The sequence below is a fragment of the Hemicordylus capensis genome, chromosome 1 (genome assembly GCF_027244095.1).
Source record: "Hemicordylus capensis ecotype Gifberg chromosome 1, rHemCap1.1.pri, whole genome shotgun sequence".
Taxonomy (NCBI): domain Eukaryota; kingdom Metazoa; phylum Chordata; class Lepidosauria; order Squamata; family Cordylidae; genus Hemicordylus; species Hemicordylus capensis.
This window is the reverse complement of record NC_069657.1, coordinates 385256993-385281372: the sequence shown is the minus strand read 5'-3', so window position 1 is coordinate 385281372 and position 24380 is coordinate 385256993. Positions and strand designations below refer to the sequence as shown.

The 24380-nt window shown below is 42.8% G+C and overlaps 1 protein-coding gene across 15 annotated transcripts in view; it reads left to right on the top strand.

The window, feature by feature from the left end:
• The window catches only part of RGS7 (regulator of G protein signaling 7), a 281681-nt gene that overhangs the window by 213303 nt on the left and 43998 nt on the right, over positions 1 to 24380 (top strand). For all 15 annotated transcript variants that reach the window (XM_053300907.1, XM_053300896.1, XM_053300935.1 and 12 more), the window contains 2 exons: positions 13976 to 14082; positions 18119 to 18170. In XM_053300907.1, the coding sequence (XP_053156882.1) occupies positions 13976 to 14082; positions 18119 to 18170 (159 nt within the window). The remainder of the gene's footprint in view (positions 1 to 13975; positions 14083 to 18118; positions 18171 to 24380) is intronic.

Here is a 24380-nt window from a genome sequence, read left to right as displayed (position 1 = left end):
TCCAGAATCTATACTGAAAATGATAACAGTGTGTCCATGGTAAAATATTATCAGTAGAGTTCAGCTGCAGTGAGCTGGTTCAGACAACACCATCTGCTAACCCTACTCATGGCACACTGAGGGGCATGATAACACACATCCCACCCTCCAGATGTACTATTTTGTCTCACTTAGTCACATGGGGGTTGGACTGTCCCAACTACCCCTTGCATGTGATTTAAATCACCTGGTAGGGGCACTTCTGCCTGCAATTATCCGGAGTGGAATAGGCATGGCGGGGTGCTGGGGAAGGATGGAACATATGCACTCATGCCCCTTATTGTGTCATGGATAGTATCATCTGAATCTGCCCACTAGTCTTATTTGAAATAGAAAATATGCACCACCATATATAGATACAGTGGCTGACATTATGAGATAAAATACTCAAAGTGCTCCCACTGAAATATTTTAATTTCAGTGGGATGACTTTGAGTAGTTTTTCTGATTATGTCAGCCAGTGAGTTCAGTGCTTCCTGTGCATAGGACTCCCAGACTCCTAGCAGTTGTTTTTGCATGCATGCAGAGAAGACAACTGAGGTACTGGTGGATGAATGCCGCAAACCCTCTCACCTTGGGTACCACAAGCATCAGCTGTGACATCAGTTTTGTGGATTATGGCATTCTTCATTTTAAAAATATAATTCCATTAATCTTTTCGTTCAAATTATATGCTAATACTAGTTTTAGAATTGTTCTTATGTCAGCTTATGACAGAACTGGAACAAGGACTGCAAGATTCAAAACGAGGAAATTTTTGAAAAATATACTACTTTAATTTCAGTTCAAAATGTCATAGGATAACTCTGGTTTTTACATTTAGATTGTAAATGGGAAATGTCTGTGAACATGCAATTCATTGATGGCCATATGCTTATTCCCAAGCTCTGCAAGTCTCATCCTCTGAGCTGACCATATTTTTGCTGGGATTCAATGACTGTGGTAACATGACTTTGAAGAGTCTATACTAGGGGTGTGCACAGAACCAGCTGGCCCAGTTTAGTTTAGTCTGGCACCCCCTTGAACTCCCCCGGTTCGGTCTGTTCCGGGAGGGGGGGGGAGTCGTGAACATTAAAATAATAATATTTTTTTTTGTTACTTACCCCCTTTGGGGGAGTTGTTAGAGGTGGGGGGGTCTGCAGAGGTTCCCCTTCCCCCCGCCAACCTCCCTTGCAGCCCAAACTGGCCCGTTTGGCCTGCTCATTGGCCCATTTGGGCCTTCCTGCAATTGGCCTCTGTATGACCTCCAAAACCTCCAAAATGGCCACTGCACCAGAGGGGGAAGGCCTAAACAGGCCAGTTTGGGCTGCAGGGGAGGCTGGTGAGGGGAAAGGAAACCTCTGCGGACACCCCCCCGCCACCTCCAACAATTCCCTCAAAGGGAGTAAGTAACAACAACAGGTCCGCAACCCCCCTGAACAGTTGGGGGGTGTTTGGTCCAGGGTCAGACCGAACGAGATAATTTGGTTTGACCCCGAGCCGTCAAACCGAACAGGTTCGACATCAAACACGTTCGACTTTGAACCTGTTTGCACATCCCTAGTCTACACCAGGGCTGCAGCTCAGTGATAGAAGTTTCCTGGCCTTTCATCCTTGAGCCCTACATGGGGGAAGGAAGCTAGAAATCATATGTGCTCTCGGAACAGGTCAGAATGAAAACTGTTATCAATTCTACATTTCAGGTTTGAATATCACTTGATTCTGCACCTCTTTACAAAAGGAGAGGAGCGTAAAAAATACAGCACAAAGTGATATTAAGATGTATTTCCATTAAATTATAATTAAATTTAATTAATTAAATAAGAAAACTGACATCTTTAATTTCCCTCATACTACAGGCACATGGCTGTCTGTTAATGGTAGAACTTTACCCAAAATCTGGCCACATATTCACTGCATAAAAAATAATAATATTCAGTGTTAGCATATGCCCAACCTGTTCCTTAAGAAGTGCACTTTGGATAAAGACTAGCAGTGGAGGGTAAAAGGTGTTTCAAGGAGTCTTGCCTGGTATTACTGGTCTTTCTGCTGAGGAACTCTTAAAAAGCTTAAGAACCCAATTCCTGGGGCTGGACTAGATGGGCCTCTGGTATGATCCAGCAGGGCTCTTCTTACACTCCTAAGTTCTCAAGAGATGTCAGAGGGCTCCATATGGAGGAAGGACCTTGTGGTGTTCCAAGACAGAGCAATTCATACAAGCCTGCAACTGAATCTTTCCGAATCTTGCTTGACCTTTTCACCTTCTCAAATAACCCCAAAAGGCTGAGGTAAGAATTCTGCTAATAAATTACTTTAAATAGTTATACATTAAGTAATAATTGCTGCTATGGTGCTGTGGAAAGAATACACAGTCTCTGGGGAGCACCTGCGTGCCAAATCAGGAATGAAAGGGAATTTTCCTTACCCCACCCCACCACCCCTGGCAGAAATTAATATATACTTTTGAAAGTTGACTTATCTGTTGAATATTAGCTGAACTAGTTCATTTTTTTTAAAGTGGTGCTTTAAAAGAATCTTAACAGCTAAGAGGGAAAAAAACCCATTCTAACTTCCAAGTTCTCTCCCCTCCCCTGCAATACTTTGTTTTATTTGTATATTTTATATTTTTCTATCCATCCGTGTTGGCTTTTAGGAAACAACTAAAGACACATCTTTTCAGTCAAGCTTTTTAGCTATTTTATGGGTATTATTATTGTAACTTGAACTTTTTATATGTTTTAAGTTTAACTGTTTTAAGTTTCTTGGTTTGTTTTAATGCTTTTGTGCGTTAAAACAATAAATTTGTTTTATTGGTTTGTGTATGTGTACGTATACGATATCTAGTGGCATATAATGATGCACATGTGCACACACTGCCTTTATATTGCTGCCCAGAACAAATCTTATTCCACTCACTGATGAAAAAAATTAGAGGGAACACTGCTGGTCACCTTGGTGGGAATGATTCAACCACTCTTCTTGGGAGCAGGGATGGGGACACAGGTTGGGTAAACCACCTATTTAGTCATTGGTAGGGTAAGACCAGAGAGGAGAAGGAGGGCAAGGGATGGCAGGCCTCTAATTCAGAAAGGCAGTTAGATAAATTGATAAATTCCTCCAACAGGAGGAATTGGGTGATTGAAATTCCACAGCCCCACAGTTCTTGACAACCACATGGCGGGGGGAGGGGCCAATCATTTGGATCTTTTCAAAAAAAGAAAAACAAGGTCAAGCCAAGCTGGCTGTTGTTATCAGTCTATTGCCCTCCCTAATCACTGACATCTTCTTTGCTGCCAGTAATCCTAGATAGGAAAGCAGTTTATAAAGGATGCTAGGAAACGGAGAAGAAAGGGTGAAAGGAGATGGGGTACATGATTGTTATGGATTTGAAGAGCAAAGAAAGCCTGTGGAAGAGGAATGTGGGGCAGGAAAAAATCAAAGATGTAGAAAAGGAGTTGAAAATAAAGCAGGAGATAGAATAATACAGAGAATGAGGGAAATGGGGCTAGGGAAAAGGGTGTGGAAATCTGCCTGACTATGAGCCACTCGCTCAGACAGTGAAGCTATTCCCTCGACCAGGAGAGATCTGGCTAAGGGAGCCTAGCCCGATTTCTCCTGGTTGTCTGTTGCCACAGGAGCTGCGCAGCTCCTGGCAGCAACCTACCAAAATTACCTCTCCCTTTAAACAAGGTTAGTAGAGTGAGTGCTCCGATAACCCCATTTAGTTGATCGTGTGCTGCAGAGTGTGGCTCCGCACCGTGGCAACACATGAAGAGACCCCTTTCAGGAGGCTAAAATCAGCCTCCCAGCCCCGGGGGTCTCTCCAGAATGCCCCACACACTCACGCAGGGCATCCTGGAACTTCCAGGGGCCAACTGGCCCCAGATTCCCACCGCCCCTAGGGATGTGCATAAAACCTGTTTGCCCGGTTCGGTTCAAATTCATACTGGGTTCGAACTGGGAGGGGGAGGTTCGGTTTTGGTTTTGCTCAACCCCCCGGGTTCGGTTCAAATTCAAACTGGTTTGTACTGGTTTGAAACTCCAAAAGTGGGTGGGGTGGTAGCTGGCACCCATAAGTACCTACCACCCCACCCCCAAAGCAATCGGACACTTGTACGATTTTTAATGAATTTTTGAATTTATTTTTATTTTTTTCTCATAGAGTATAATGGGACTCGAACCAGCCCATTACTCCCTATTGTGGAGCAATCCCTGTGCTAACCCTAACGGTGCTTCACACCAATCTTGTGAAGTGCCATTGCTGCTCTTGGGTTCCCAGGAGTGATTTTGGAGGGTCTGGAGCTGGGTCTGAGAACAACCTCACTATATGGTGGTCTCCCATTATTTTCCATGGGTGATGCAACAACTCCAATCTGATTTGGCCCTTTTTATCACCTAATTTTAGCATAGACAGCCCATTTATATCCTGTAAATTGATACAATTTTATTGATACCAGATCAGAACTGGATCCAGTCTGATCCTGTGTTCTTTGCCCTATTATTAGGGGTTTTGTTTTTGTTTTGCTAATGATCACATTATGTAATTATCACACTGTATGAATCAGCTGGTATGACTTAGTTTACAGTGGTACATTACTGAAGTGGAATCACAGTGTGAAAGAATTTCTAATTAGCTTCTCTGAGTTTCTGGCAGTCTCTTGGATCTTTCAGCTGAGCTAAACTTAAGTTTGACTAATTTTAGCTTGGGCATTGTGGGATTCTTACAAGAGTGAATTGGTTTTGTTGTAACCTTCTGTTCTTCTGTTTTTTCTGGTCTACTGCTTTCTCCACTAGACCAGAAACAACAAATGATGCCCTTCTATATATGAGACTCCACATCCTATGTATTCCTTTAAGCTTGTGAAGAAAATATTGATTTCCTGATAACAGCTTACTAACCACACATCTCATAAACAAGGATTTGTAAGGCTGATCACAGTATCAATTTTAAAAATCATGCTTTTGGAACCCATTCTTTTCAAAAATCAGGGTTCCCTTTTGATTCTCAAGCTCTCCACTGCATCTAATAGTGCAGAGAAATCTACTTTAATAGTTACTGCCCTATAATAATCATTATTCTAGAATCTTGTGGTTTTAAGAGAATCTTGCAAGTATCACAAGATGTGAAAAAGTTACAAGAGGTGAAAATTCAAACTCTGCCAATTACACATTAAAAATACTTTACACTTCTCTACAGCACTCTACAAAAATGCATGTGGCAAATATATCACTCTGGTTTTGCTTACAGGGAAAGATGAAGACCAAAGTTCAGTGTATTACATTTGACCCTGTGAGCTTGTTCTTGCGCACAGCCTAACCCGGGCTAGGAACACCCAGCCTGGGTTAGGCTGTGTGTGAGAACCACTGGGATTGGGCCTGATCCCGGCAGGCCAGTGCCACCAAGCCTGGCTTTTAAGCTCAGCTATTAGCTGAGGTTAAGGGATCGAGTGCTCCCTTACCCCTTGCTTCCTGCTTGTGTGCGTCATAGTAGTAGTAGTAGTAGTAGAAGAAGAAGATGTCAGTCATGTTGGATGTGACATGTGAGTTGTACTACTTTTGCTCTGACCAAAGAAACCCTGAAGAAGTGAATTTAGGCCAGACTAAAACCTGTGCAAGATTTATTCTAACCTGGCTGGTACACCTGCCCCCAGAAAGGGTGGGTTCTGATGACTGACTGTAAGCACTTACTAAGTAGGAAAGAGAGGAACTGGAGGTCATGAAGAGCATATGCTCCCATCAGGCGTGTTGTCTGAACCCACCAAATCTGTTTTCGGAGATTCTCTGTCCAACATTTTACTGAGGTTTTCTGCCTGACTTCCAGAATTTGGGGTTGAAAATAAGTAAAATATCAGGAGCAGTATCTCAGTAACCAGATTTGGGCAAAACGTTGGTTCATACAAAGTACCTGGTGGGAACATGTGCTCCCCACGATCTCCAGTTCCTCTCCTTCCTACTTGGTAAGTACTTAAAGGGGGTTGTCAGAACCCACCCCAAGTGGCAGGATTACCTGAGAGGAACGACAGCGCAGAAGCACTGTTCTCAGTTCACACAAACTACCCTCAGCCAGCTGCATACCTCACAAATTTGACCACTCCAAATCAGAGGAGAGCTTTCTCACTGGTGCAGTTTAATGCCTTGCCTTCTGTTGTTTTGGATGGCAGATTTAAGAAAATACCCGTTAGGAACCATGCGATTTGGGCAATATTGAAACCATTTCATATGTTCTTCTATATTGTTTATATTATAGGGACATTCATATTGCCTGGATTGAACCACTTTTTAAAAATATGCCAGTTCTATCAGAAGAATACTATATCTCCTTCCTTCTGGAAGACCAGTATATAGCCATTACAGCTGGGTAGCAAGATTCTGTGCTGCAGCTTGTAAACTGAGACAAGATCAACTAACTAATTGTAATTGAGATCTCTGCATACTTTGATGTTCTATTATCTAACTCTGTTGTTTTGATCTTATCTCTATATATAATTCTCCAAGGCATATCCATGGCTAATCTCGTGCATGGCAGCTCTTGCAAGAGTTTGTGAGCAGAAGAACCGTGGTGACTGGGCAGTGGAGATTCCATATGCAGATAGGGAAGAGAAGCCTGTGATGGTTAAGGACAGTTGGAATGCAACTGTTACTGGTTGGAAAGTGTTCTTGATTGTAGAGGAGAGGAATCTATATATAAAAAGGATAGTGGGCAGGGGTCTGCGAATTGCGAAGAGAGGGGTTGTGAGGGACGAAAGAGCCCTTTCAGGAGAAGGAGGCTGCCATTGTGTGAATTAGATGAGGAAACAAGATCTGTAACTCAGGAAGGGGGAGGGGGAGAGAGAGAGAGAGAGAGCGAGCGAGAGAGAGAGGAGAGGAAAGGATGGACCCGGGCCTGTCAGCGGTCTGTGGGGAATGAACAGTCATAGTGGTGGCAACAACAAGGAAGGGCCCGGTCAACCGCTGCTGCTCTTGTGGGGAGTATCAGGAGCGGGACTTGGGTGAGGGTGGGGAGGTCTCTGGGGATAGGGGACTGCAGCTTGGCCAATAGGCGCTACGATGCTGCAGCTGCGACCAAGAGGGGTGAGTGGGGTGGAGTAAAGGGATGGAGGAGTGACCAAGAGGGGTGAGGGGGATGGAAACAACCGGATGGAGGAGGAGGAGCAGGAGGGAGGCTCAGGTGAGGGTGGAGAGATCTCTCGGTTGAGGGGGGCTGTGGCAGGGGTGAGGGGAACAATCAAGTACTAGCACTCAGATGGTCTGCATGGATTAAGCTAGTTTTATTTTATTTTATTTTTTATTTGCTGATTGCTGGTCATTGACCATAATAAAGTCATTCATTCATTCGTTCTCAGTTCACATACAACACTCCAGTTCATCTGGCTTTCTACTACTATGGATACATTACTTTGCAACCAAAGTTCTCAAAGCTTTTATGTTCTCAAAGGTTTATGTAGAAAAATACATCAAGCTGATACATTTCTGCACAGCTTTGCCTTTAAATGTAGACAAACGGGAGACAAGGGCCTACCCTCCCATGCACCTGATGCAGCCTGCCTAGCATGATGGGCTTTTGTTTTCTCTTGCAAAGAAATGAAATTTGAACCTGAATATGGTTAAGCGGAGGATACATATAAAGCTGGACTAATGCGACCATATACTTTCTGCAGAGCTTGCTCAGCAACTAAGGGGGCAGGGGAAAGACTGCTCCTGTCACCAACTGTCTTATTCATTCCTGAATTGTATAATTCCTGAGCTCCTGGGTTGCTCTCTTTCTTAAATGCCAAGTTAGTAAATTGACTCGGGAAAGAGGAAAATTTGGCAACACAGGGAGATGGCTCATTGTCCTATGACAAAACACTGTTCTGACTCATTAACTGGAGCTGCTAACCTACTTCCACAGTAAAGGTAAATAAAATGCCCAATGAGCTAACTTGCCTGAGTTGGTTGGAAGCGCACATTAATGAAGCATCTGCTCCAAATTGTCCCTGGCAAACTGAAAGCTTCTATTCACAAAATGCAGATCAAAGGAAATCTCTTTGATATCTAGCTTTCAACTGCCATAGTAACCATGAAGCGAAAGCTATATTTATATTTTGGAAGTGGAAGCTATATTTATGTTTCTGCAAATCATTGTTTAGAATATGTTCCATTATGCTCAGAATATCATTCTGGGCTGGCAATTGTGAAATGCCATTCAGTATTTATTATTTGAATGTTAACATGAAGAGAGCTGTCCTATCTCCAGTTCCAGGTGCTTGTTCCATTTTCTTTTTCATTAACAAATTATAAAATCAATGACCTCCCAGCAATATATTAACCCCACCCCCCGCACCCTTGAAGTGAATAACATGTATGTTATTCTGTAGAGAAAATCAGAACCCTCAGGTATATCTGGCAGGATTGCTGTAATTTGATTCAGAAGGGAGTGGAAGGAGAGTACCTGCTTGCCAATGAGCTGGAAACTGAGAACGGGCACAGGTAGCAAAGGCCTTTGCCATAACTGGGTATATATGCGATCCTTCTTTGTTTATGTGAGGTGAAAAAATAAACAGGAAAGTGCAGGGGGCAGGGATAAAAGCTGGGAGAAGTGGACATATATGAAGCTTCGTTCTACTGAGTCAGATACTTCGACTGTCAAGTTCAGTACTGGCCACACTGACTGGCAGCAGCCCCCCAGTGTTTCGATGTCTTTCTCAGTCCCACCTGGAAATGTCAAGAACTGAACCTGGACATTCTTTACTCAAAGCAAGTGCTCTGCAACTGAGCTACAACCCTTCCCCGGAAGGTGAGCCTTCTTGCACTGCATCACTTCAGAGTCTCTCTTCTCTGAAGTTCCTGTCACTGATGTAGGAAGTTCATAAGGCAGTACCGCCCCACATCCCACCTCATTGCTGCTCCAGTGCTTCTCTATTGACAGGCAAAAATGTGATTCTATGTAAGGCAAAAATAAGCATAAAGAAAATAAGCTTCAGATTACTGTACCAGAATGAATTTTGTCAAGACTTGGGACATAGGAAGCTGCCGTATACTGAGTCAGACCATTGGTCCATCTAGCTCAGTATTGTCTACACAGACTGGCAGTAGCTTCTCCAAGGTTGCAGGCAGGAATCTCTCTCAGCCCTATCTTGGAAAAGCCAGAGGGGGGACTTGGAACCTAGATGCTCTTCCCAGAGCAGCTCCATCCCCTGAGGGGAATCTCTTACAGTGCTCACACTTCTAGTCTCCCATTCATATGGAAGCAGGGTGGACCCTGCTTGGCTAAGGGGACAAGTCATGCTTGCTACCACAAGACCAGCTCTCCTCCCACTTGAAACCAGGTGGACCCACGCAAATGAGTTATATGAATTCCACTTGTCAAAACAAATAAACCAAAAACTCAGAGCAGAATTCTAACCACAGAAGAATGCTGAAGGTGGTTTGGACCGTGGGAGAAATAAAATTAGCTTCATAGTTGTGCAGATATTTCAGCCTGTTTGTCTGATACAACCCAATAGTGTGTGCACTCAAACTTAAGGACTCTGCTGTTGCTGCTAATCAGAAGAGAGCAATTTTTAAAATTAATTGCACATTCTAGAATATACATTGTACAATAGCATTACAGAATGTGGAAATGTCAAAAGTGCTTTTCGAGGCTAATATTCTCCTCACCTTGAATGTAGAAGACATTTTCAGGGTACTTTATTATTTAAAAGTAGTTTTCAAGCACTCTTTTCAGGAAATACTCTTTTGCTGACTCTTCTATGTGCACTTTGCTGTATTCCTAAGCTCCATCTGCCATTATTACAACAAAAGGTTGCACCATGAAGCCTGAGCCTGCTGATAAGTACAGCATAGAATGAGTTTGGCTGATTTTCCTTACTTACACATTTTCCTTTTTAAATTCATGCTTTATTTTTCTTGCTTAGAGAAAGTAGGTTAGGAAATAAAAGTAGCTTACCTCCACTGATTTGACTAGGGTTTCAAGGAAACAAGAAGATTGAGGAGAAGGAGGAGGAGCTTGTTGGGAGAGGGGAAAATAATACCCCAACCCTAAGTCTATAAAAGGTTCCATCTCTACTAACCACTTTCTCCATGTCATTATTATTATTTCCTGCTTTGAATTGAAGGGAAGCTCTATGAATTGCCAAGTTTGTTTGGAACCCGGGCCATCCCAGTGAGGCAGTCACCTCAGGTGGTGGGCGTGGGAGGGCAGTGAGTGCTGCCTTCTCACCGCTCTCTCTTATCCTTTTCCTAAAACCTCCTCCTTCTGGGGTGCATTCTACTCAGGCACCATCTCTGTTATGGATTGGCCAACTCCTCCGTCATCACTGCTCCCTCCTCCTCATGGAACAGAAAGTTAAGGAAAGGAGTCAAGTAGAGTTAAGGAGAGGAGTCAAGTCTACTCAGGCACCATCTCTGTTATGGATTGGCCAACTACTCCATCATCACTGCTCCCTCCTCCTCATGGAACAGAAAGTTAAGAAGAGGAGTCAAGTAGAGATACACACTAGCTAAAGCATTTTCTATTCTGGAAAGGAGAGGAGAATGGAGGCAACAGAGGAGAAGGCAGCTGCAGCAGCAGTGGAAATAGATGGGCAGCACCCATATGGAGCATGCCCCAGGAACAAGAAAGGAAAGCAAAGCAGGGTACAGTGCACCCCAGTGGTGTGATGGGGAAGTAACTAAGTGAAGAACTCCTCTAACGGGAGGAGGGAAGGAAGGAAGAAAAAGGAAATGCATTCCAGTGTAGGGCAGAAAGGTATCTGGTATCTCACCTCTGGCACCAAAGACCTTAGGCCACCCCTGTCTTTGGGAGGGTATCTGTCACCTTCCAATCATAATGTGTGGAGTTGACATAATATATTTACAAAATACGCCTCCTTTGAGTAGCATACCTACTCATTTGAGCTGTTACTGTACCATTTTATTTTATTTATTTTTTTGCTTTCTATCCCTATTATGACAGATTGTTGAAGATGTCTGGCTTACATAACTGCTTGAGAGTTGTGTTGGCCTTTTTAGCAAGGCTTTGGATGCTTTTCTTAGGGGCTTTGCTGTTATTAGACTCTTTTCACTTTTAAAATCTGGCTGCTCACTGCCCATTTGCCCCGGCCCCTAGACAAGCAGCACGAGAGTGAACTGCAGCCTATAGGGGCACATGGGCACATTTAGTTAGTTGATTGATTGATTGGTCAATTAAGTGCTGTCAAGTCAGTGTCAACTGTTAGTGACCAAATAGATAGATTCTCTCCAGGATGATCTGTCTTCAACTTGGCCTTTAAGGTCTCTCTGTGGTGCATTCATTGCTGTCGTAATCGGGTCCATCCAACTTGCTGCTGGTTGTCCTTTTTGGGAATTCTCTCTGGTAGGAGAAACCCTTTTTCATTATAGCACAGAGGCACAACACAGCGGAATTTAGTTAGGCATGCGTGTATGCTGAGAGTAAAGTAAATTGGAGCCAGTTCATAGTTTCAAATCAATATAAGTGGTATTTATTAGAGAACTCCATTCTAGATAGGAAAGTGAGGAGTTAGGATCTCTAATCTAGTTAGCTAGCTGGACGCAGATGTATTCTGCATCTCTGCACACATGGTGCAGGGAGAGAAGCTTGCATGTTGCAAGGTGGAAGGAACAGGAAGAGAAAGGGAGGGGGAAGTGCAAAGCAGGAAGTAAGTAAGTTAGTCCCTAAGAGTTGCAATCTACATTCCAAAGGGATAGTATCAGAGCAGTAGAGAAGGGATGACCAATGTCTTGACCCTCTAGCCCTCTGACTCACTAGTCTGTCCTCCACTGTCTTTGAGACAAGAGACAGGGCAAAGTCCTTCACTTCCAACAGTCATCGTCTTCTTTTTCCTTCAACTTTCCTCAGCATTATGGACCTCTCAAGGGAACTGGGTCTTCACATAATGTGTCCGAAGTATGATAGTTTGAGCCTGGTCATTTGTGCTTCGAGTGAAAATTCTGGATTGAGTTGTTCTATGATCCATTTGTTTGTTTTCCTGGCTGTCCTTGGTATCCTCAAAAGTCTTCTCCAACACCAAAGTTCAAAAGCATCCATGCTTTTTTTATCTTGCTTCTTCAAAGTCCAGCTTTCGCATCCATAGAGTGTCACGGGGAAAACCGTTATCTGAGCGATTCTAATCTTTGTAGGTGTAGACACATCACGGCATCTAAATATCCTTTCCAAGGGCTTCACTGCAACCCTACCACGTGCTAGTCTGCGGCGTATTTCTTGACTGCTGGATCCTTTACTGTTGATGGTCAGAGGCGTAACTATAGGGGGGGCAGGGGGGCACGTGCCCCGGGCGCCATCTTTTCTGGTCATGTGGGGGGGCGCCGCCATGACCAATTTTTAAAATTTTTTAAATTTTTTGTTAATACAAATGTTTCCTGCTCAGTGCAGCAGCGCTGCAGCACTCAAGGGAGCGCGTCGGTGCCCCCTTCCCCACGAGCAGTCCCTTACGCGCCGCCTGCGGCCCCCCCCATTGCTTTGCTGGCGCCTGGTGGCCAGTCAGTGGCCTGGCTTGGCGGTGGCGGCGGGTGCTTGTGAGGAAAAACCTAAGTATAATGTAGTATGTTGGGGGGGGCGGTGGGGGGGCGCGGTGAGGGGGCGCCATTTCAGTGCTTGCCCTGGGCGCCGTTTTCCCTAGTTACGCCTCTGTTGATGGTCGATCCTAAAAGGCAGAAGCTATCCACCACTTCAATGTCTAACTAATAGTTAGCTAGTTGAGGTCAATTTTCCTGGTCACAATTTGGCAGGTACAGTGAGGTTGGGGATAACATCTTACGCTGGTGAGCACCTTCAGGTAAGCGTTTGGCTAATAGATCGGACAGATCAACTCCCTAGGTGCTGCACGGCTCAGGGAATTCTGGCTTGGCTGATCTGCAATGTCAAGCTAAGCTCCCTGGACATACTGGGCAGCTGCCAGGGTGTGCTGCTATGGCAGAGGCCTGACCTTAGGTCAGCTAGGATGGGCTGCTCCTGCTTTAGAGCATTGGGGTTTGTCTGGAGCCAAGGTACATCACCCTTTACACGTTAGGCTGGCATGCCCTGACAGGCATGCCTTTAGCTGCCATAGTGTAGAGTGGGAAGCCAATCCCAGTTATTATTTAATGTTACATTCTGAATTGATAAATAAATTGTGGCCCTGTATATCACCATACATTTGTGTCTTGTGTTTCCTTGGGGTGTGGGGGCAATAGCATTTTCTGCACAGAAAATTTAGAATTGGTTAGCAATAAGTCAAAGGCATCAATCTACTTCCTTTAAATGCCCCTGGTATGTGTAGAATGGGCGGAAATGATTTAGAATAAGCAGCATTCCCCCAGGGATAAATCCCTTTGTGATTTCCAAGGTGACTAAGGCTGTTGAATTGTGTGGAGGTGCTTCACTTGCATGAACTGTCCTTGGAGTAATTTATTACTGCTGTATGTCTACGTTTCAACTTTGAAAGTTTGTGGAGCAGGGCTTCCCAACAACAAATGCTATTGGAGTACAACTCTTAGTGGCCAAAGGCCATTGTGTCTGGGGATGATGGGAGTTGTTGTCCAGCAATATCTAGGGATCCAAGGTTGAGAACCTGTGTTGTAGAACAATTGTAAACAACTATTGAAATATAACAGTACTAAGATGTTAGTCCTCTGATGCAACAAAACAAAACAAGATGGAATGGAATCTGGAACATTCTCCAACAGTTTTTTGAATTGGAACCCTGTGAGAAGGTGATAACCTTCTCCTGTTTTTTTGTCCCAGCATGTGGCAATCAGGAGTATACTGCCTCTTAATCAAGAGATTTTATGTTAAGAGGTAGGGATGTATAATTATTCATATATTTGGCTATAACTGATATTTTTTGTAAGGTAAATTGTCACCAACTGGTGAAAATAGTCGTGCAAAAAATGTTCTACAGATTTGCCTTGTAGTAAAGAAAATTTTAATTTTAAATAAAATTAAAATGTTGATGGTTTTTGTCTCCTTCTGGCACAGTGGAAGCCCTTCATTTGGGAACATTAATGGCAGCCCATGGTTATTTCTTTCCTATCTCAGACCATGTTCTAACACTGAAGGACGATGGCACCTTTTACCGGTTCCAAGTAAGTATTATTGCATTATTTTCTTGACTTAATGCTTACAAGAAAGATTTTGTTCATTGTATAAATTAAACAAAGTTCTATTCATGATGTTGTCCAATACTAGCTGCAGTGTATTTCCAGCATATATATTGGCTAAGAGATTAGAAGTGTTGTGTGCATGGGTGTCTGGAGTGTGGGGGGTGGGGAGGAGGCAGTTGCTCCCCCTGGATTGAGCCAGTTCCTATTAATTCAGTGGGGCATACTCCCGGGGTGGGGGCTATTGGATTGCTGACTTTGTCCCCCTTGAAAAAAGTGCATGATCCAGACTAACACTAATAATAATAATGTTGATAGGCAAAAAAGAAATATTGAGCAGGAGCTAACATTGAGCAAGGGGAACAATGTTTCACTCATGCAAGGGAGGAAGGGGGATTTTAAACAATCTCCTCTCTCTCTCTCTCTGCACCCCCCAAGTCCCCCAAACAATCCAAATCCTGTACAATAAACATTATTGTTTATTTGTTGTTGTTTATGTTTAATTTAATTTAATTAATTGTTGTTTATGTATGTGAACGACCCCATTGATAACATTTCCAGAATTGAGTAGCCTAAGGCCACACTCTGAGTCCATAGCAGAGATGAGATGTAGACCCAGGCCACAGTCCCTTTTGCCACACAGGTTTCTAACCAGCCACTGCAAACCTGCCTGCAAGCAACTTCTTGTACATGGCTCAGGAAATGTCTAGTAACATAAACCAAACTGAATTTTACTTACAGTAAACATGTAGTGGCCTTGCACTTAAACAAAAATTAAGTAGTTTTAAAAGCTATCTTAAGAAGCTGGGAGGGGAGGGGAATCAGGACTTCAGCCTGTGGGATGTGGGTATTTAACTGTTCCTGCTGTGGAATAGCTTCAACAGAAATCATTAGTGGAAGCTTCCTATCCAGAACTAACAACAGTAGTGGGGTGCAGTTTTTGTTAGGACTGCAACATGGTGGGAAAGGGTTAAATATTTCCCCATGCACCATGGTCCTGATGCCCTCCCCATGGGCACTATTTAACTTAAAAGATTAATAATAATAATAATAATAATAATAATAATAATAATACCAGAATTAATAAGTGAAAGAGCAAAAAAAATTAAAAATTGGACTGTACCAAGCGATGATGAACTGCATGGCTTTTGGCTTAAACACCTAACAAGCCTTCATAAACAACTATCAAAACAGTTCAATCACATTATGAAAGGTGGTGATATTGAACAATGGCTAACAACTGGGAAAACTCATCTCATCATGAAAGACCCAGCAAAAGGTGCAGTTCCAAGTAATTATAGACCGATAACCTGCCTGCCAACCATGTTCAAATTATTAACTGGAATAATAGCAGATGAAGTGATGCAACACTTATTAACTAACAAACAGCTTCCAGTTGAACAGAAAGGAAATTGCCTGAACACCAGAGGCACAAAAGACCAGCTGCTGATTGACAAAATGATTTTAGAAAATTGCAAGAGAAGAAAAACCAGTCTAAGTGTTGCATGGATTGACTACAAGAAAGCCTTCGATTCATTGCCTCACACATGGATACTAAAATGTTTAGAAACAACTGGTGTCAGCAAAAACATTCAGATATTTATTAAAAAAGCAATGAGCAGGTGGACTACACAGTTAACAATCAATGGCGAGGCACTTGGACAGGTTAGCATTAGAAGAGGCATTTTCCAAGGGGACTCACTATCCCCTCTGTTGTTTGTAATCGCCATGACCCCACTTTCACAAATACTAAACAAAACAGGCCTCACATACCAAACATCTAAAACATCAAGTCAAATCAACCATCTGCTGTACATGGACGATCTGAAGTTGTATGGAAAGTCCCAGTCAGAAATTGAATCACTGGTAAACACTGTCCGTATATTCAGTAGCGATATAGCAATGGAGTTTGGACTAGACAAGTGTGCTGCATTAATAATGAACAGAGGAAAAATAACAAAAACAGAAGGAATAGAACTGCCCAATGGAAGCAACATCAAGAACCTGGAAGAGAAAGAATGTTACAAATACTTGGGCATTCTCCAGGCTGATAACATCGCACACACTGAAGTTAAAAGAAAAATTGGAAGTGAATACATCAGGAGAGTTAGAAAAATCCTCAAGTCCAAACTCAATGGCGGGAACACCATACAAGCCATAAACACCTGGGCTATACCTGTTATCAGATACACTGCAGGAATAATAGACTGGACCCAGGCAGAGCTAGAGACGCTGGATCGTAAGACCAGGAAAATCATGACCATCAATCATGCTCTGCACCCCTGCAGTGATGTAGATAGGCTCTACCTCCCTCGCAGCTCAGGTGGAAGAGGAATGCTGCAAGTCCATCAAACAGTAGAGGAGGAGAAAAGAGGCCTTGAAGAATATATATGGGACAGTGAAGAAGATGCACTTCAAATGGTCAAGAACGAGAAACCATTCAACACCAATGAAAGAAAGCAGGCCTACAAGAAAGAACAAGTCAAGAACCGAGCAGAAAAATGGAAAAATAAGCCCCTGCATGGTCAATATTTGCACAATGTAAGTGGAAAATCAGACATCAGGAAGACCTGGCAATGGCTTAAGAATGGCAACTTGAAGAAAGAAACAGAGGGTTTAATACTGGCTGCACAAGAACAGGCACTAAGAACAAATGCAATAAGAGCAAAAGTCGAAAAATCAACAAAAAACAGCAAGTGCCGCCTTTGTAAAGAAGCAGATGAAACAGTGGACCACCTGATCAGCTGTTGTAAGAAGATCGCACAGACTGACTACAAACAAAGGCATGACAAGGTAGCAGGGATGATACACTGGAACATCTGCAAAAAATACAAGCTACCTGTAGCCAAAAATTGGCGGGACCATAAAATTGAAAAAGTTGAAGAAAATGAAGATGTAAAAATATTATGGGACTTCCGACTACAAACAGACAAACATCTGCCACACAATACACCAGATATCACTGTAGTCGAGAAGAAAGAAAAACAAGTCAAAATAATCGACATAGCAATACCAGGGGATAGCAGAATAGAAGAAAAAGAAATAGAAAAAATCACCAAATACAAAGATCTACAAATTGAAATTGAAAGGCTGTGGCAGAAAAAGACCAAAATAATCCCAGTGGTAATTGGCGCCCTGGGTGCAGTTCCAAAAGACCTTGAAGAGCACCTCAACACCATAGGGGCCACAGAAATCACCATCAGCCAATTACAAAAAGCAGCTTTACTGGGAACAGCCTATATTCTGCGACGATATCTATAACAACTGACAATAAAATTTAGCCATCCCAGGTCCTTGGAAAGGACTTGATGTCTGGATAAAACAAACCAGTCAATAACACCTGTCTGACTGTGTAAACAAGAAATAATAATAATAATAATAATAATAATAATAATAATAATAATAATAATAATAATAATTCAATTTCTATACCGCCCTTCCAAAAATGGCTCAGGGCGGTTTACAAAGAGAAATAACAAACAAATAAGATGGCTCCCTGTCCCCAAAGGGCTCACGTTCTAAAAAGAAACATAAGACGCACACCAGCAATTGTCACTGGAAGTACTGTGCTGGGGGTGGATAGGGCCAATTATTCTCCCCCTGCTAAATAAAGATAATCACCACGGTAAAAGGTGCCTCTTTGCCCAGTTAGCAGGGGATAATGTAGAACAAAAACTAAGTGATTAATGCAAATAGTAGTTTAGTAGTTTAGAATTTCTTCTGCAGTTCAGAAGTGGGGAATGTGACTGGGAAAATACAGAAAATGCTCTGGAGAGCTCTGCATCTTAAGTCCTACCTTTCCAGTACACCTGATCCCATGCATTATCATACAGAAAAGGAAACTAAGGAACGTATTCTAAAATACTTTTATTTCCTGTATGGTATTTAAATATTCTCAATGAACTGTGCTAGCAACTGTCCAGAGCAGTTCATGTTATTTTTTTTAAAGAGAAAATCTAATGTGTGCAGTGTTGTGCATTTTGCCTAAAATACTGTACATTCCTTCTTGTTTGTTTTTCAGACACCATATTTTTGGCCATCCAATTGTTGGGAGCCGGAAAACACAGATTATGGTCAGTGTGGATCTCTCTTCTCTTTCAGTCCGGAGTCTTGCATTGTATGGACAAAAGTCTTATTACCATCTTTTGCATTTAAACTGTCTTTTGCACTAAACCATTCTGGGCCTTGCTTTTCCAACCCAGGGCGAGAACTGCTAATGCTGAGCTCAAGATTGGCTTTGGTTTACAAAGTTTACTATGGCAGAGGTCAAATCTGCGTGTGAACTGGGAATACAAAAATCACACTCTTTTTGCCAAACACTCTTTAAATGCATGTGGTGATCCATTGCACTGACTCAGAAGATAATTCTTAGGTAGCAATGCTGTCTTCTTGTTGAGTTAAAACAACAGCCAGCAGTCAGTCAGCTGAAGAGTGTACAAAGCTGAGAACTGATTCAGAGCAGGCTAAATAGATGTGAGCAGATGAATCATTTGCATGTTCACCTCAACAGTCATTGATATAAATGGCCATGTAAGCTAATATCTGAATTAATATCAGGCATCAACGGTTATTTAGATGTATCCTTGTTTCAAGCTCTGATCCAACAAAAATAAAACCCAAACAAACCAACTTAAAGTTTGATTCAGTGACCTCTTGTAGCATTCTTATCAAAGACAGCATGACAGTAGTACTGTAAATGGTTGATAATTTCCTTCTTGAGGCTCACATTTTTTAAAAAAGCTCATATAATGTTAGGTTTCTATATTGATATTTATGCCATATATTATGGATGTAAGACTTTAAAAATTAAACTGAGCATTAAACATTAAATATATTTAATGTTTGAATGAATATGAATGATTAACTCATTCATATTCAATGAACTATCAGCATACAATTGAACATTTGGGTCCCCTTTTTTAAAAAAAAAGTATTTTCTCCATTTTTTAAAATACCTTTATGCTATGCCCTTCCTATTTATTGTGCTGGACTGGAGCCATTGTTCTTCAGTGCTTCATTAATATTTTTTCTATAGCTGAGATGAAAGGAACAAATGGTTCCAGTTATAGCATTCAGGTTAATATGGTAGAAATGAAGAGGCATGTGCATATTGATTGAGGGAAAATCTGCAAGGTAGATGAGAAGAAGAAATCAGAACTTTTTAATTACAGTTTGGATTTGAAGCAACTAGAAATGGGATGATGATGATGATTATTATAGTTAGAATTGTATTTGTACTCTGAAAGTTTGTGCTTGAAGGTGGTCATGAAGCAGATTTAATGGTTATGTAAATTAGTCTGCGCCCTTAAATGCTATCCTTACCTCATTTCTAAGCTATTTGTCAAAAGTGCTGACCCTAAAGCCCACCTAGATGACATTACATGCAATCTAGACATTTGTCACCGTGGTGCAGAAATGTGCAGGTTTGTCTCATTTATGGTGTGTGGAGAGAAAATTCAGAGGCTGTTCACAGGAACAACCCTGCCCAAGCTTGGGCAGCTATACCTGAGTAGGGCTGCTTGTGTGAAGCGCCAGGATCAGGGTTGATCCCAATGCTGCCTAGTACCAAGTTTTTAACCCAGGCTTTACCTGTATTAAAGGGCGTGAGTGTGCCCTTTACCCCAGGTCCAGGATTGAGTGTGTGCTTGGCCTACAGAGGCTGGTACCTAGAGTGCCTGGTTTGAGGGGGCATCCCTCAATGCACCATGCTGCGTGCATGGTGAATTTGGGGACTCCTGGAGGCCGTGACTCATTTGCCCGGCCTCCAGAGATCTGCGCTGCTCAGAGCAGCGTGGATTGTGTGGATGCCCAAGCCGCGTGCCACACACAAAGAGCCAGGATATCTGGGGGAAGGTAAGATTGATCTTGCCTTCCCATTACACTCTCCCTGCCAGACTGCAATGGCCTTGTGAATGACCTTACATTCTCTCCCCCTCCCACCCATGATAGCTGACTTGTTCACAGCCCTGGACCTGCCACTGAAAAAAGACTGGGGCTAAACTTCCTTAGACCCTTGAGCAAACCAAGCTATGATTCTGTAGATCAAAATATGTCTGGGCTCAGGGTCGTATTCCTGAACTCTGATTAATCACTTGGTGATAAATTCCACCATGTAGAAAATAGGCCCAAATAAAAATTGAGAATACAAGTAGGACAGTAGAAACTTGTAATGAAATTATTAAAAATATTCATGTTGCTTCAATTGGCAATACTATCAAAATAGCTATGAAAAATCTAAATAGTAATATTATAAACTATGCATGAGCATTAATATTATAAACCATGCAGAGCATCTGTGCACTAGTACTTGATTGCTTCCCTCACCTCAGAGATCTCCACCCTCACCTGAGCCACACTCCTGCTCCTTCTCCTCCATCCGCTTGCTTCCATCCCCCTCTTGGTCAATCCTGCATTTCTTTACTCCACCCCGCTCACTCCTCTTGGTTGCAGCTGCAGCATTGTGGCACCTATTGGCCAAGCTGCAGTCCCTTATCTCCAGAGACCTCCCCACGCTCACCCAAGCCCCACTCCTGCTCCTCCCCACAGGAGCAGCAGTGGTTGACCAGGCCTTTCATCACTACTGCCACTGCCATGGGCGCTCATTCCCCTCAGGCCGCTGACAGGCCCAGGCCTGTCCCTTGCCTGCCTGCCTCCCTCTGCCAATGGCCTTGGTAGCCCCAAACAGCAGCAGTGGTTGACTGGGCCCTTCCTTGCTGCTAATAGACGCCACCATGGCCGCTCTTTCCCTGAGGCTGCTGACAGGTTCAGGCCCATCCCTTGCCCTTCCTTCTTTCTCCCCCCCGCCTTTTTCTCTCTCCTCCACTTGCTCTTCCCCTCTGTCTTCCTTTTCTTTCTTTCTTTCTTTCTTTCTCTCTCTCTCTCTCTCTCTCTCTCTCTCTCTCTCTCTCTCTCTCTCTCTCCCTTCCTCAGTTAACAGATCCCTCACAACCCCTGTCTTCGCAGACCCCTGCCCACTATCCTATCTATCTATTTGTCTGTCTGTCTGTCTGTCTGTCTGTCTGTCTATCTATATGGAGGGAGAGAGAAAGAGAGATTCCTCTCCTCTACAATCAAGAACATCTTCCAACCAGTAACAGTTGCATTCCAACTGACCTTTACCATCACAGGCTCCTCCTCCCTATCTGCATATGGAATCTCCACTGCCCAATCACCACGGTGCTTCTGCTCATGAACTCTCGTGAGAGCTGCCACACACGGGATTAGCCACGGATTATATGTAGATATAATTTTATATAGAGATATTTAAGCAATGATCATTTAAATTTTGTTAGACATGTACCACCTAATGGCACAGTGGGGATGTAACTTGTGTAGGGAGCAAGAGATTGCTGGTTTGAATCCTGCTGATATGTTTCCCAGACTATGGGAAACACCTATATCGGGCAGCAGTGATATAGGAAGATGCTGAAAGGCATAATCTCATACTGCATGGGAGATGGCAATGATGAACCTCTCCTGTATCCTTCCAAAGAAAACCACATGGTTTTGTAGTCACCAGGACTCAACACCGACTCGTCAGTACAACTTTACTTTCCCTTTTTTAAAAATTAAAAAACGGAACCTTGACTAATGTAACAAGAATCATATACGGACTTTAGAATTAGTTATGAAGATGGTTACTTCCATGGATAATGTTGTTATAAGCCTGGCATGAGTCTGTAGGTCTGGGCTGCTCAACCTTGGCCCTCCTGCAGATGTTGGCCTACAACTCCCATAATCCTTGGCTACTCGCCACTGTAGCTTGGAATTATGGGAGTTGTAGTCCAAAAACAGCTGGGGGGCCTAGGTTGAGCAGTAGGCCTGCATGACAAGGCATAATAGAACATCACCAGAACAAAGATTAAGAAGAACTCACAAGAACCTTTACGTGAATGGTGACTGGAGAACAAGGAAGACATATAGTAAAAAGGAAAAAAAACATCAATCCAGATGGCTACATCAAGTAAGCCATGCCTTATCCAGCAGCAGGCCAACAACCTCCCTGTCATCGCTATGTCCTATAGGGATAATGGTAATGAAATTACCAATGAAAACAGAACCCATTGTCAAATAACTTCACATTCCTTTCCTTAAAGCTAGAGTTGAATTTTAACACCAGATCACCTATTATCATAAGGTGGATTGTTTAGTAATCAGGCATCAAATACAGACAACATACACTACCCAGCTGAGAGTGTTTAATGCATCCCAGTTCATACTCTCCCCCATTGTACATCACATGCTATTAGCAGCAAGTTCGCTTTGTCAGCTACAGAGCCTGCATTTATTTTCCAATTTGTTGTCAGGGGATCCATCAGCCAATTTTTTCTAGCCCTATTCTTGTGTTTGTAATTAGAACCTGACTTGCAGAAATTAACCCAGTGAATCTTTTCCCCATCTCTTTACCTCCATACCAGGAAAAGTTACACTTGCTAAAGTTTTGCAAGTAACTAGACTTTATTGTATTTGAGAATGGTGTGTTTGGGTTGTTTGTGTGGTATGGAATAGAATAGTTCAGGGGATAATTAATAAAACAATGGTAGAATTTTCTTGTATTTCCAAAGTTCATCTCTAAGGTGCATAGTTTGAATAATAAGGAATAGAATTACAGGGAATTAATATTATTGGTAATGGCTATTTTAGAACACTCAAAGGGTGAAAGGGCATGAGTGATATTGAATATCAATGCTGCTTGCATGTTTGTAGAAAGGCTCAAATTTCAAAGTGAGAAGTGCAGTGATAGCCTGAGCATAGGATTGTGTCCTTTAGAAACAATCCATTTGAGTGAGATTTTGATCCTAGAAAAGACCACACTCCTGGGAAGTGGAAAGTCAATCCAGCCGTGCACCATGTACAAGCAGAAGGCCCACAAATCTTCCCTGCATAATCTTTAGAAGTGATTCACACATGTGTTTGCCTCATGTGATATCTCATCACTTGGTGATTTGTCCCTAAGCTTGCAACTGAACATTTGAACTGGCTCAACTTAAAATAATTGTGTTTGAGGTCAAGTCAGGTGATACTAATAGGGATGTGCCAAAATGTGATTTGGCTGTCCAATTTGAGACCACCTCCCTTTAAAATCAAGGGGTTACACAGCCCCTTTAAAGCAGAGGAGAACAGGTCCATACTTGCTCCTCCTCTGCTCACACCATTGCCGGCATCCTTGCACTCCCCCCATCTATGCTCGCAAGCCAGTGGGGTATCTCCCAGCTGCCCCTGCGTGACGCTGACATGCACATGGCCTCTGAAGAGGAGGAGCAGGTACAGACCTTTGGAGGAGGAGCAGGTACGGACCTGCTCTCCTCCACTTTAAAGCGGCTGTGTAAGCCCTTGATTTCAAAGGCAGGTCACAGTGCCACAATTTGGACAGCTGAATCACGTTTTGGCACATCCCTAGATTCTAAAACTCTTCCTGCAGTATTTGATCAGTTATGGCTGTTTTCCATATTCAAGACATCACTTGATGTTACAATTGCTAAATTATGAACTTGTAAGTTGAAGGTTTTAAGTTATGACCTGAGCACTCTTGGCTTGGTTATACCAGTAGATAGGTATCTCCTGGAACAGCATACATGCTTTCATCATACAATATGCATTTTTAAAGGCCTAGGCAGATGGACATAAAAATTATTAGCCTCCCCCCCACCACCAATTTACTTCATGTCAGTATGGTCTAGTTCTGACTCAGCTTTGATGCTTTGTATTTATAGAAAACTGTGGGTTTTCTACTAAGTAATTAGTCTACTTGCTTGTTCATGGTTTGGAATCTTACAATTATCTGGTCTCTCCTGACCAACAATAAAAGCTAAATAAAAATAAGCATTGTGCTTTCAATTAGTTTGAAGGTACAATTAAGTTGCTGACAGTGGAAAATAGCTCTAAAACTTTTCCAAGCAAAAACCTGAAAAGGGACAGTTATGTTAGAATGTATTTATAATCTGTTGCTAGGAAAAGATAAGCCAGGAGTACCTCTCTTGGTAGGCATTTTCGTTGCGACTTCTGTGAGGATGTAAGCCTGCTTCCTTCTCAGAGAGGGGCTGCAGCTCTGTGGTAGAGCTCATAGGAACATAGGAAACTGCCATATACTGAGTCAGACCATTGTTCCATCTAGCTCAGTATTGTCTTCACAGACTAGCAGCGGCTTCTCCAAGGTTGCAGGCAGGAATCTCTCTCAGCCCTATCTTGAAGAAGCCAGAGAGGGAGCTTGGAACCTAGATGCTCTTTCCAGAGCGGCTTCATCCCCTGAGGGGAATATCTTGCAGTGCTCACACATCAAGTCT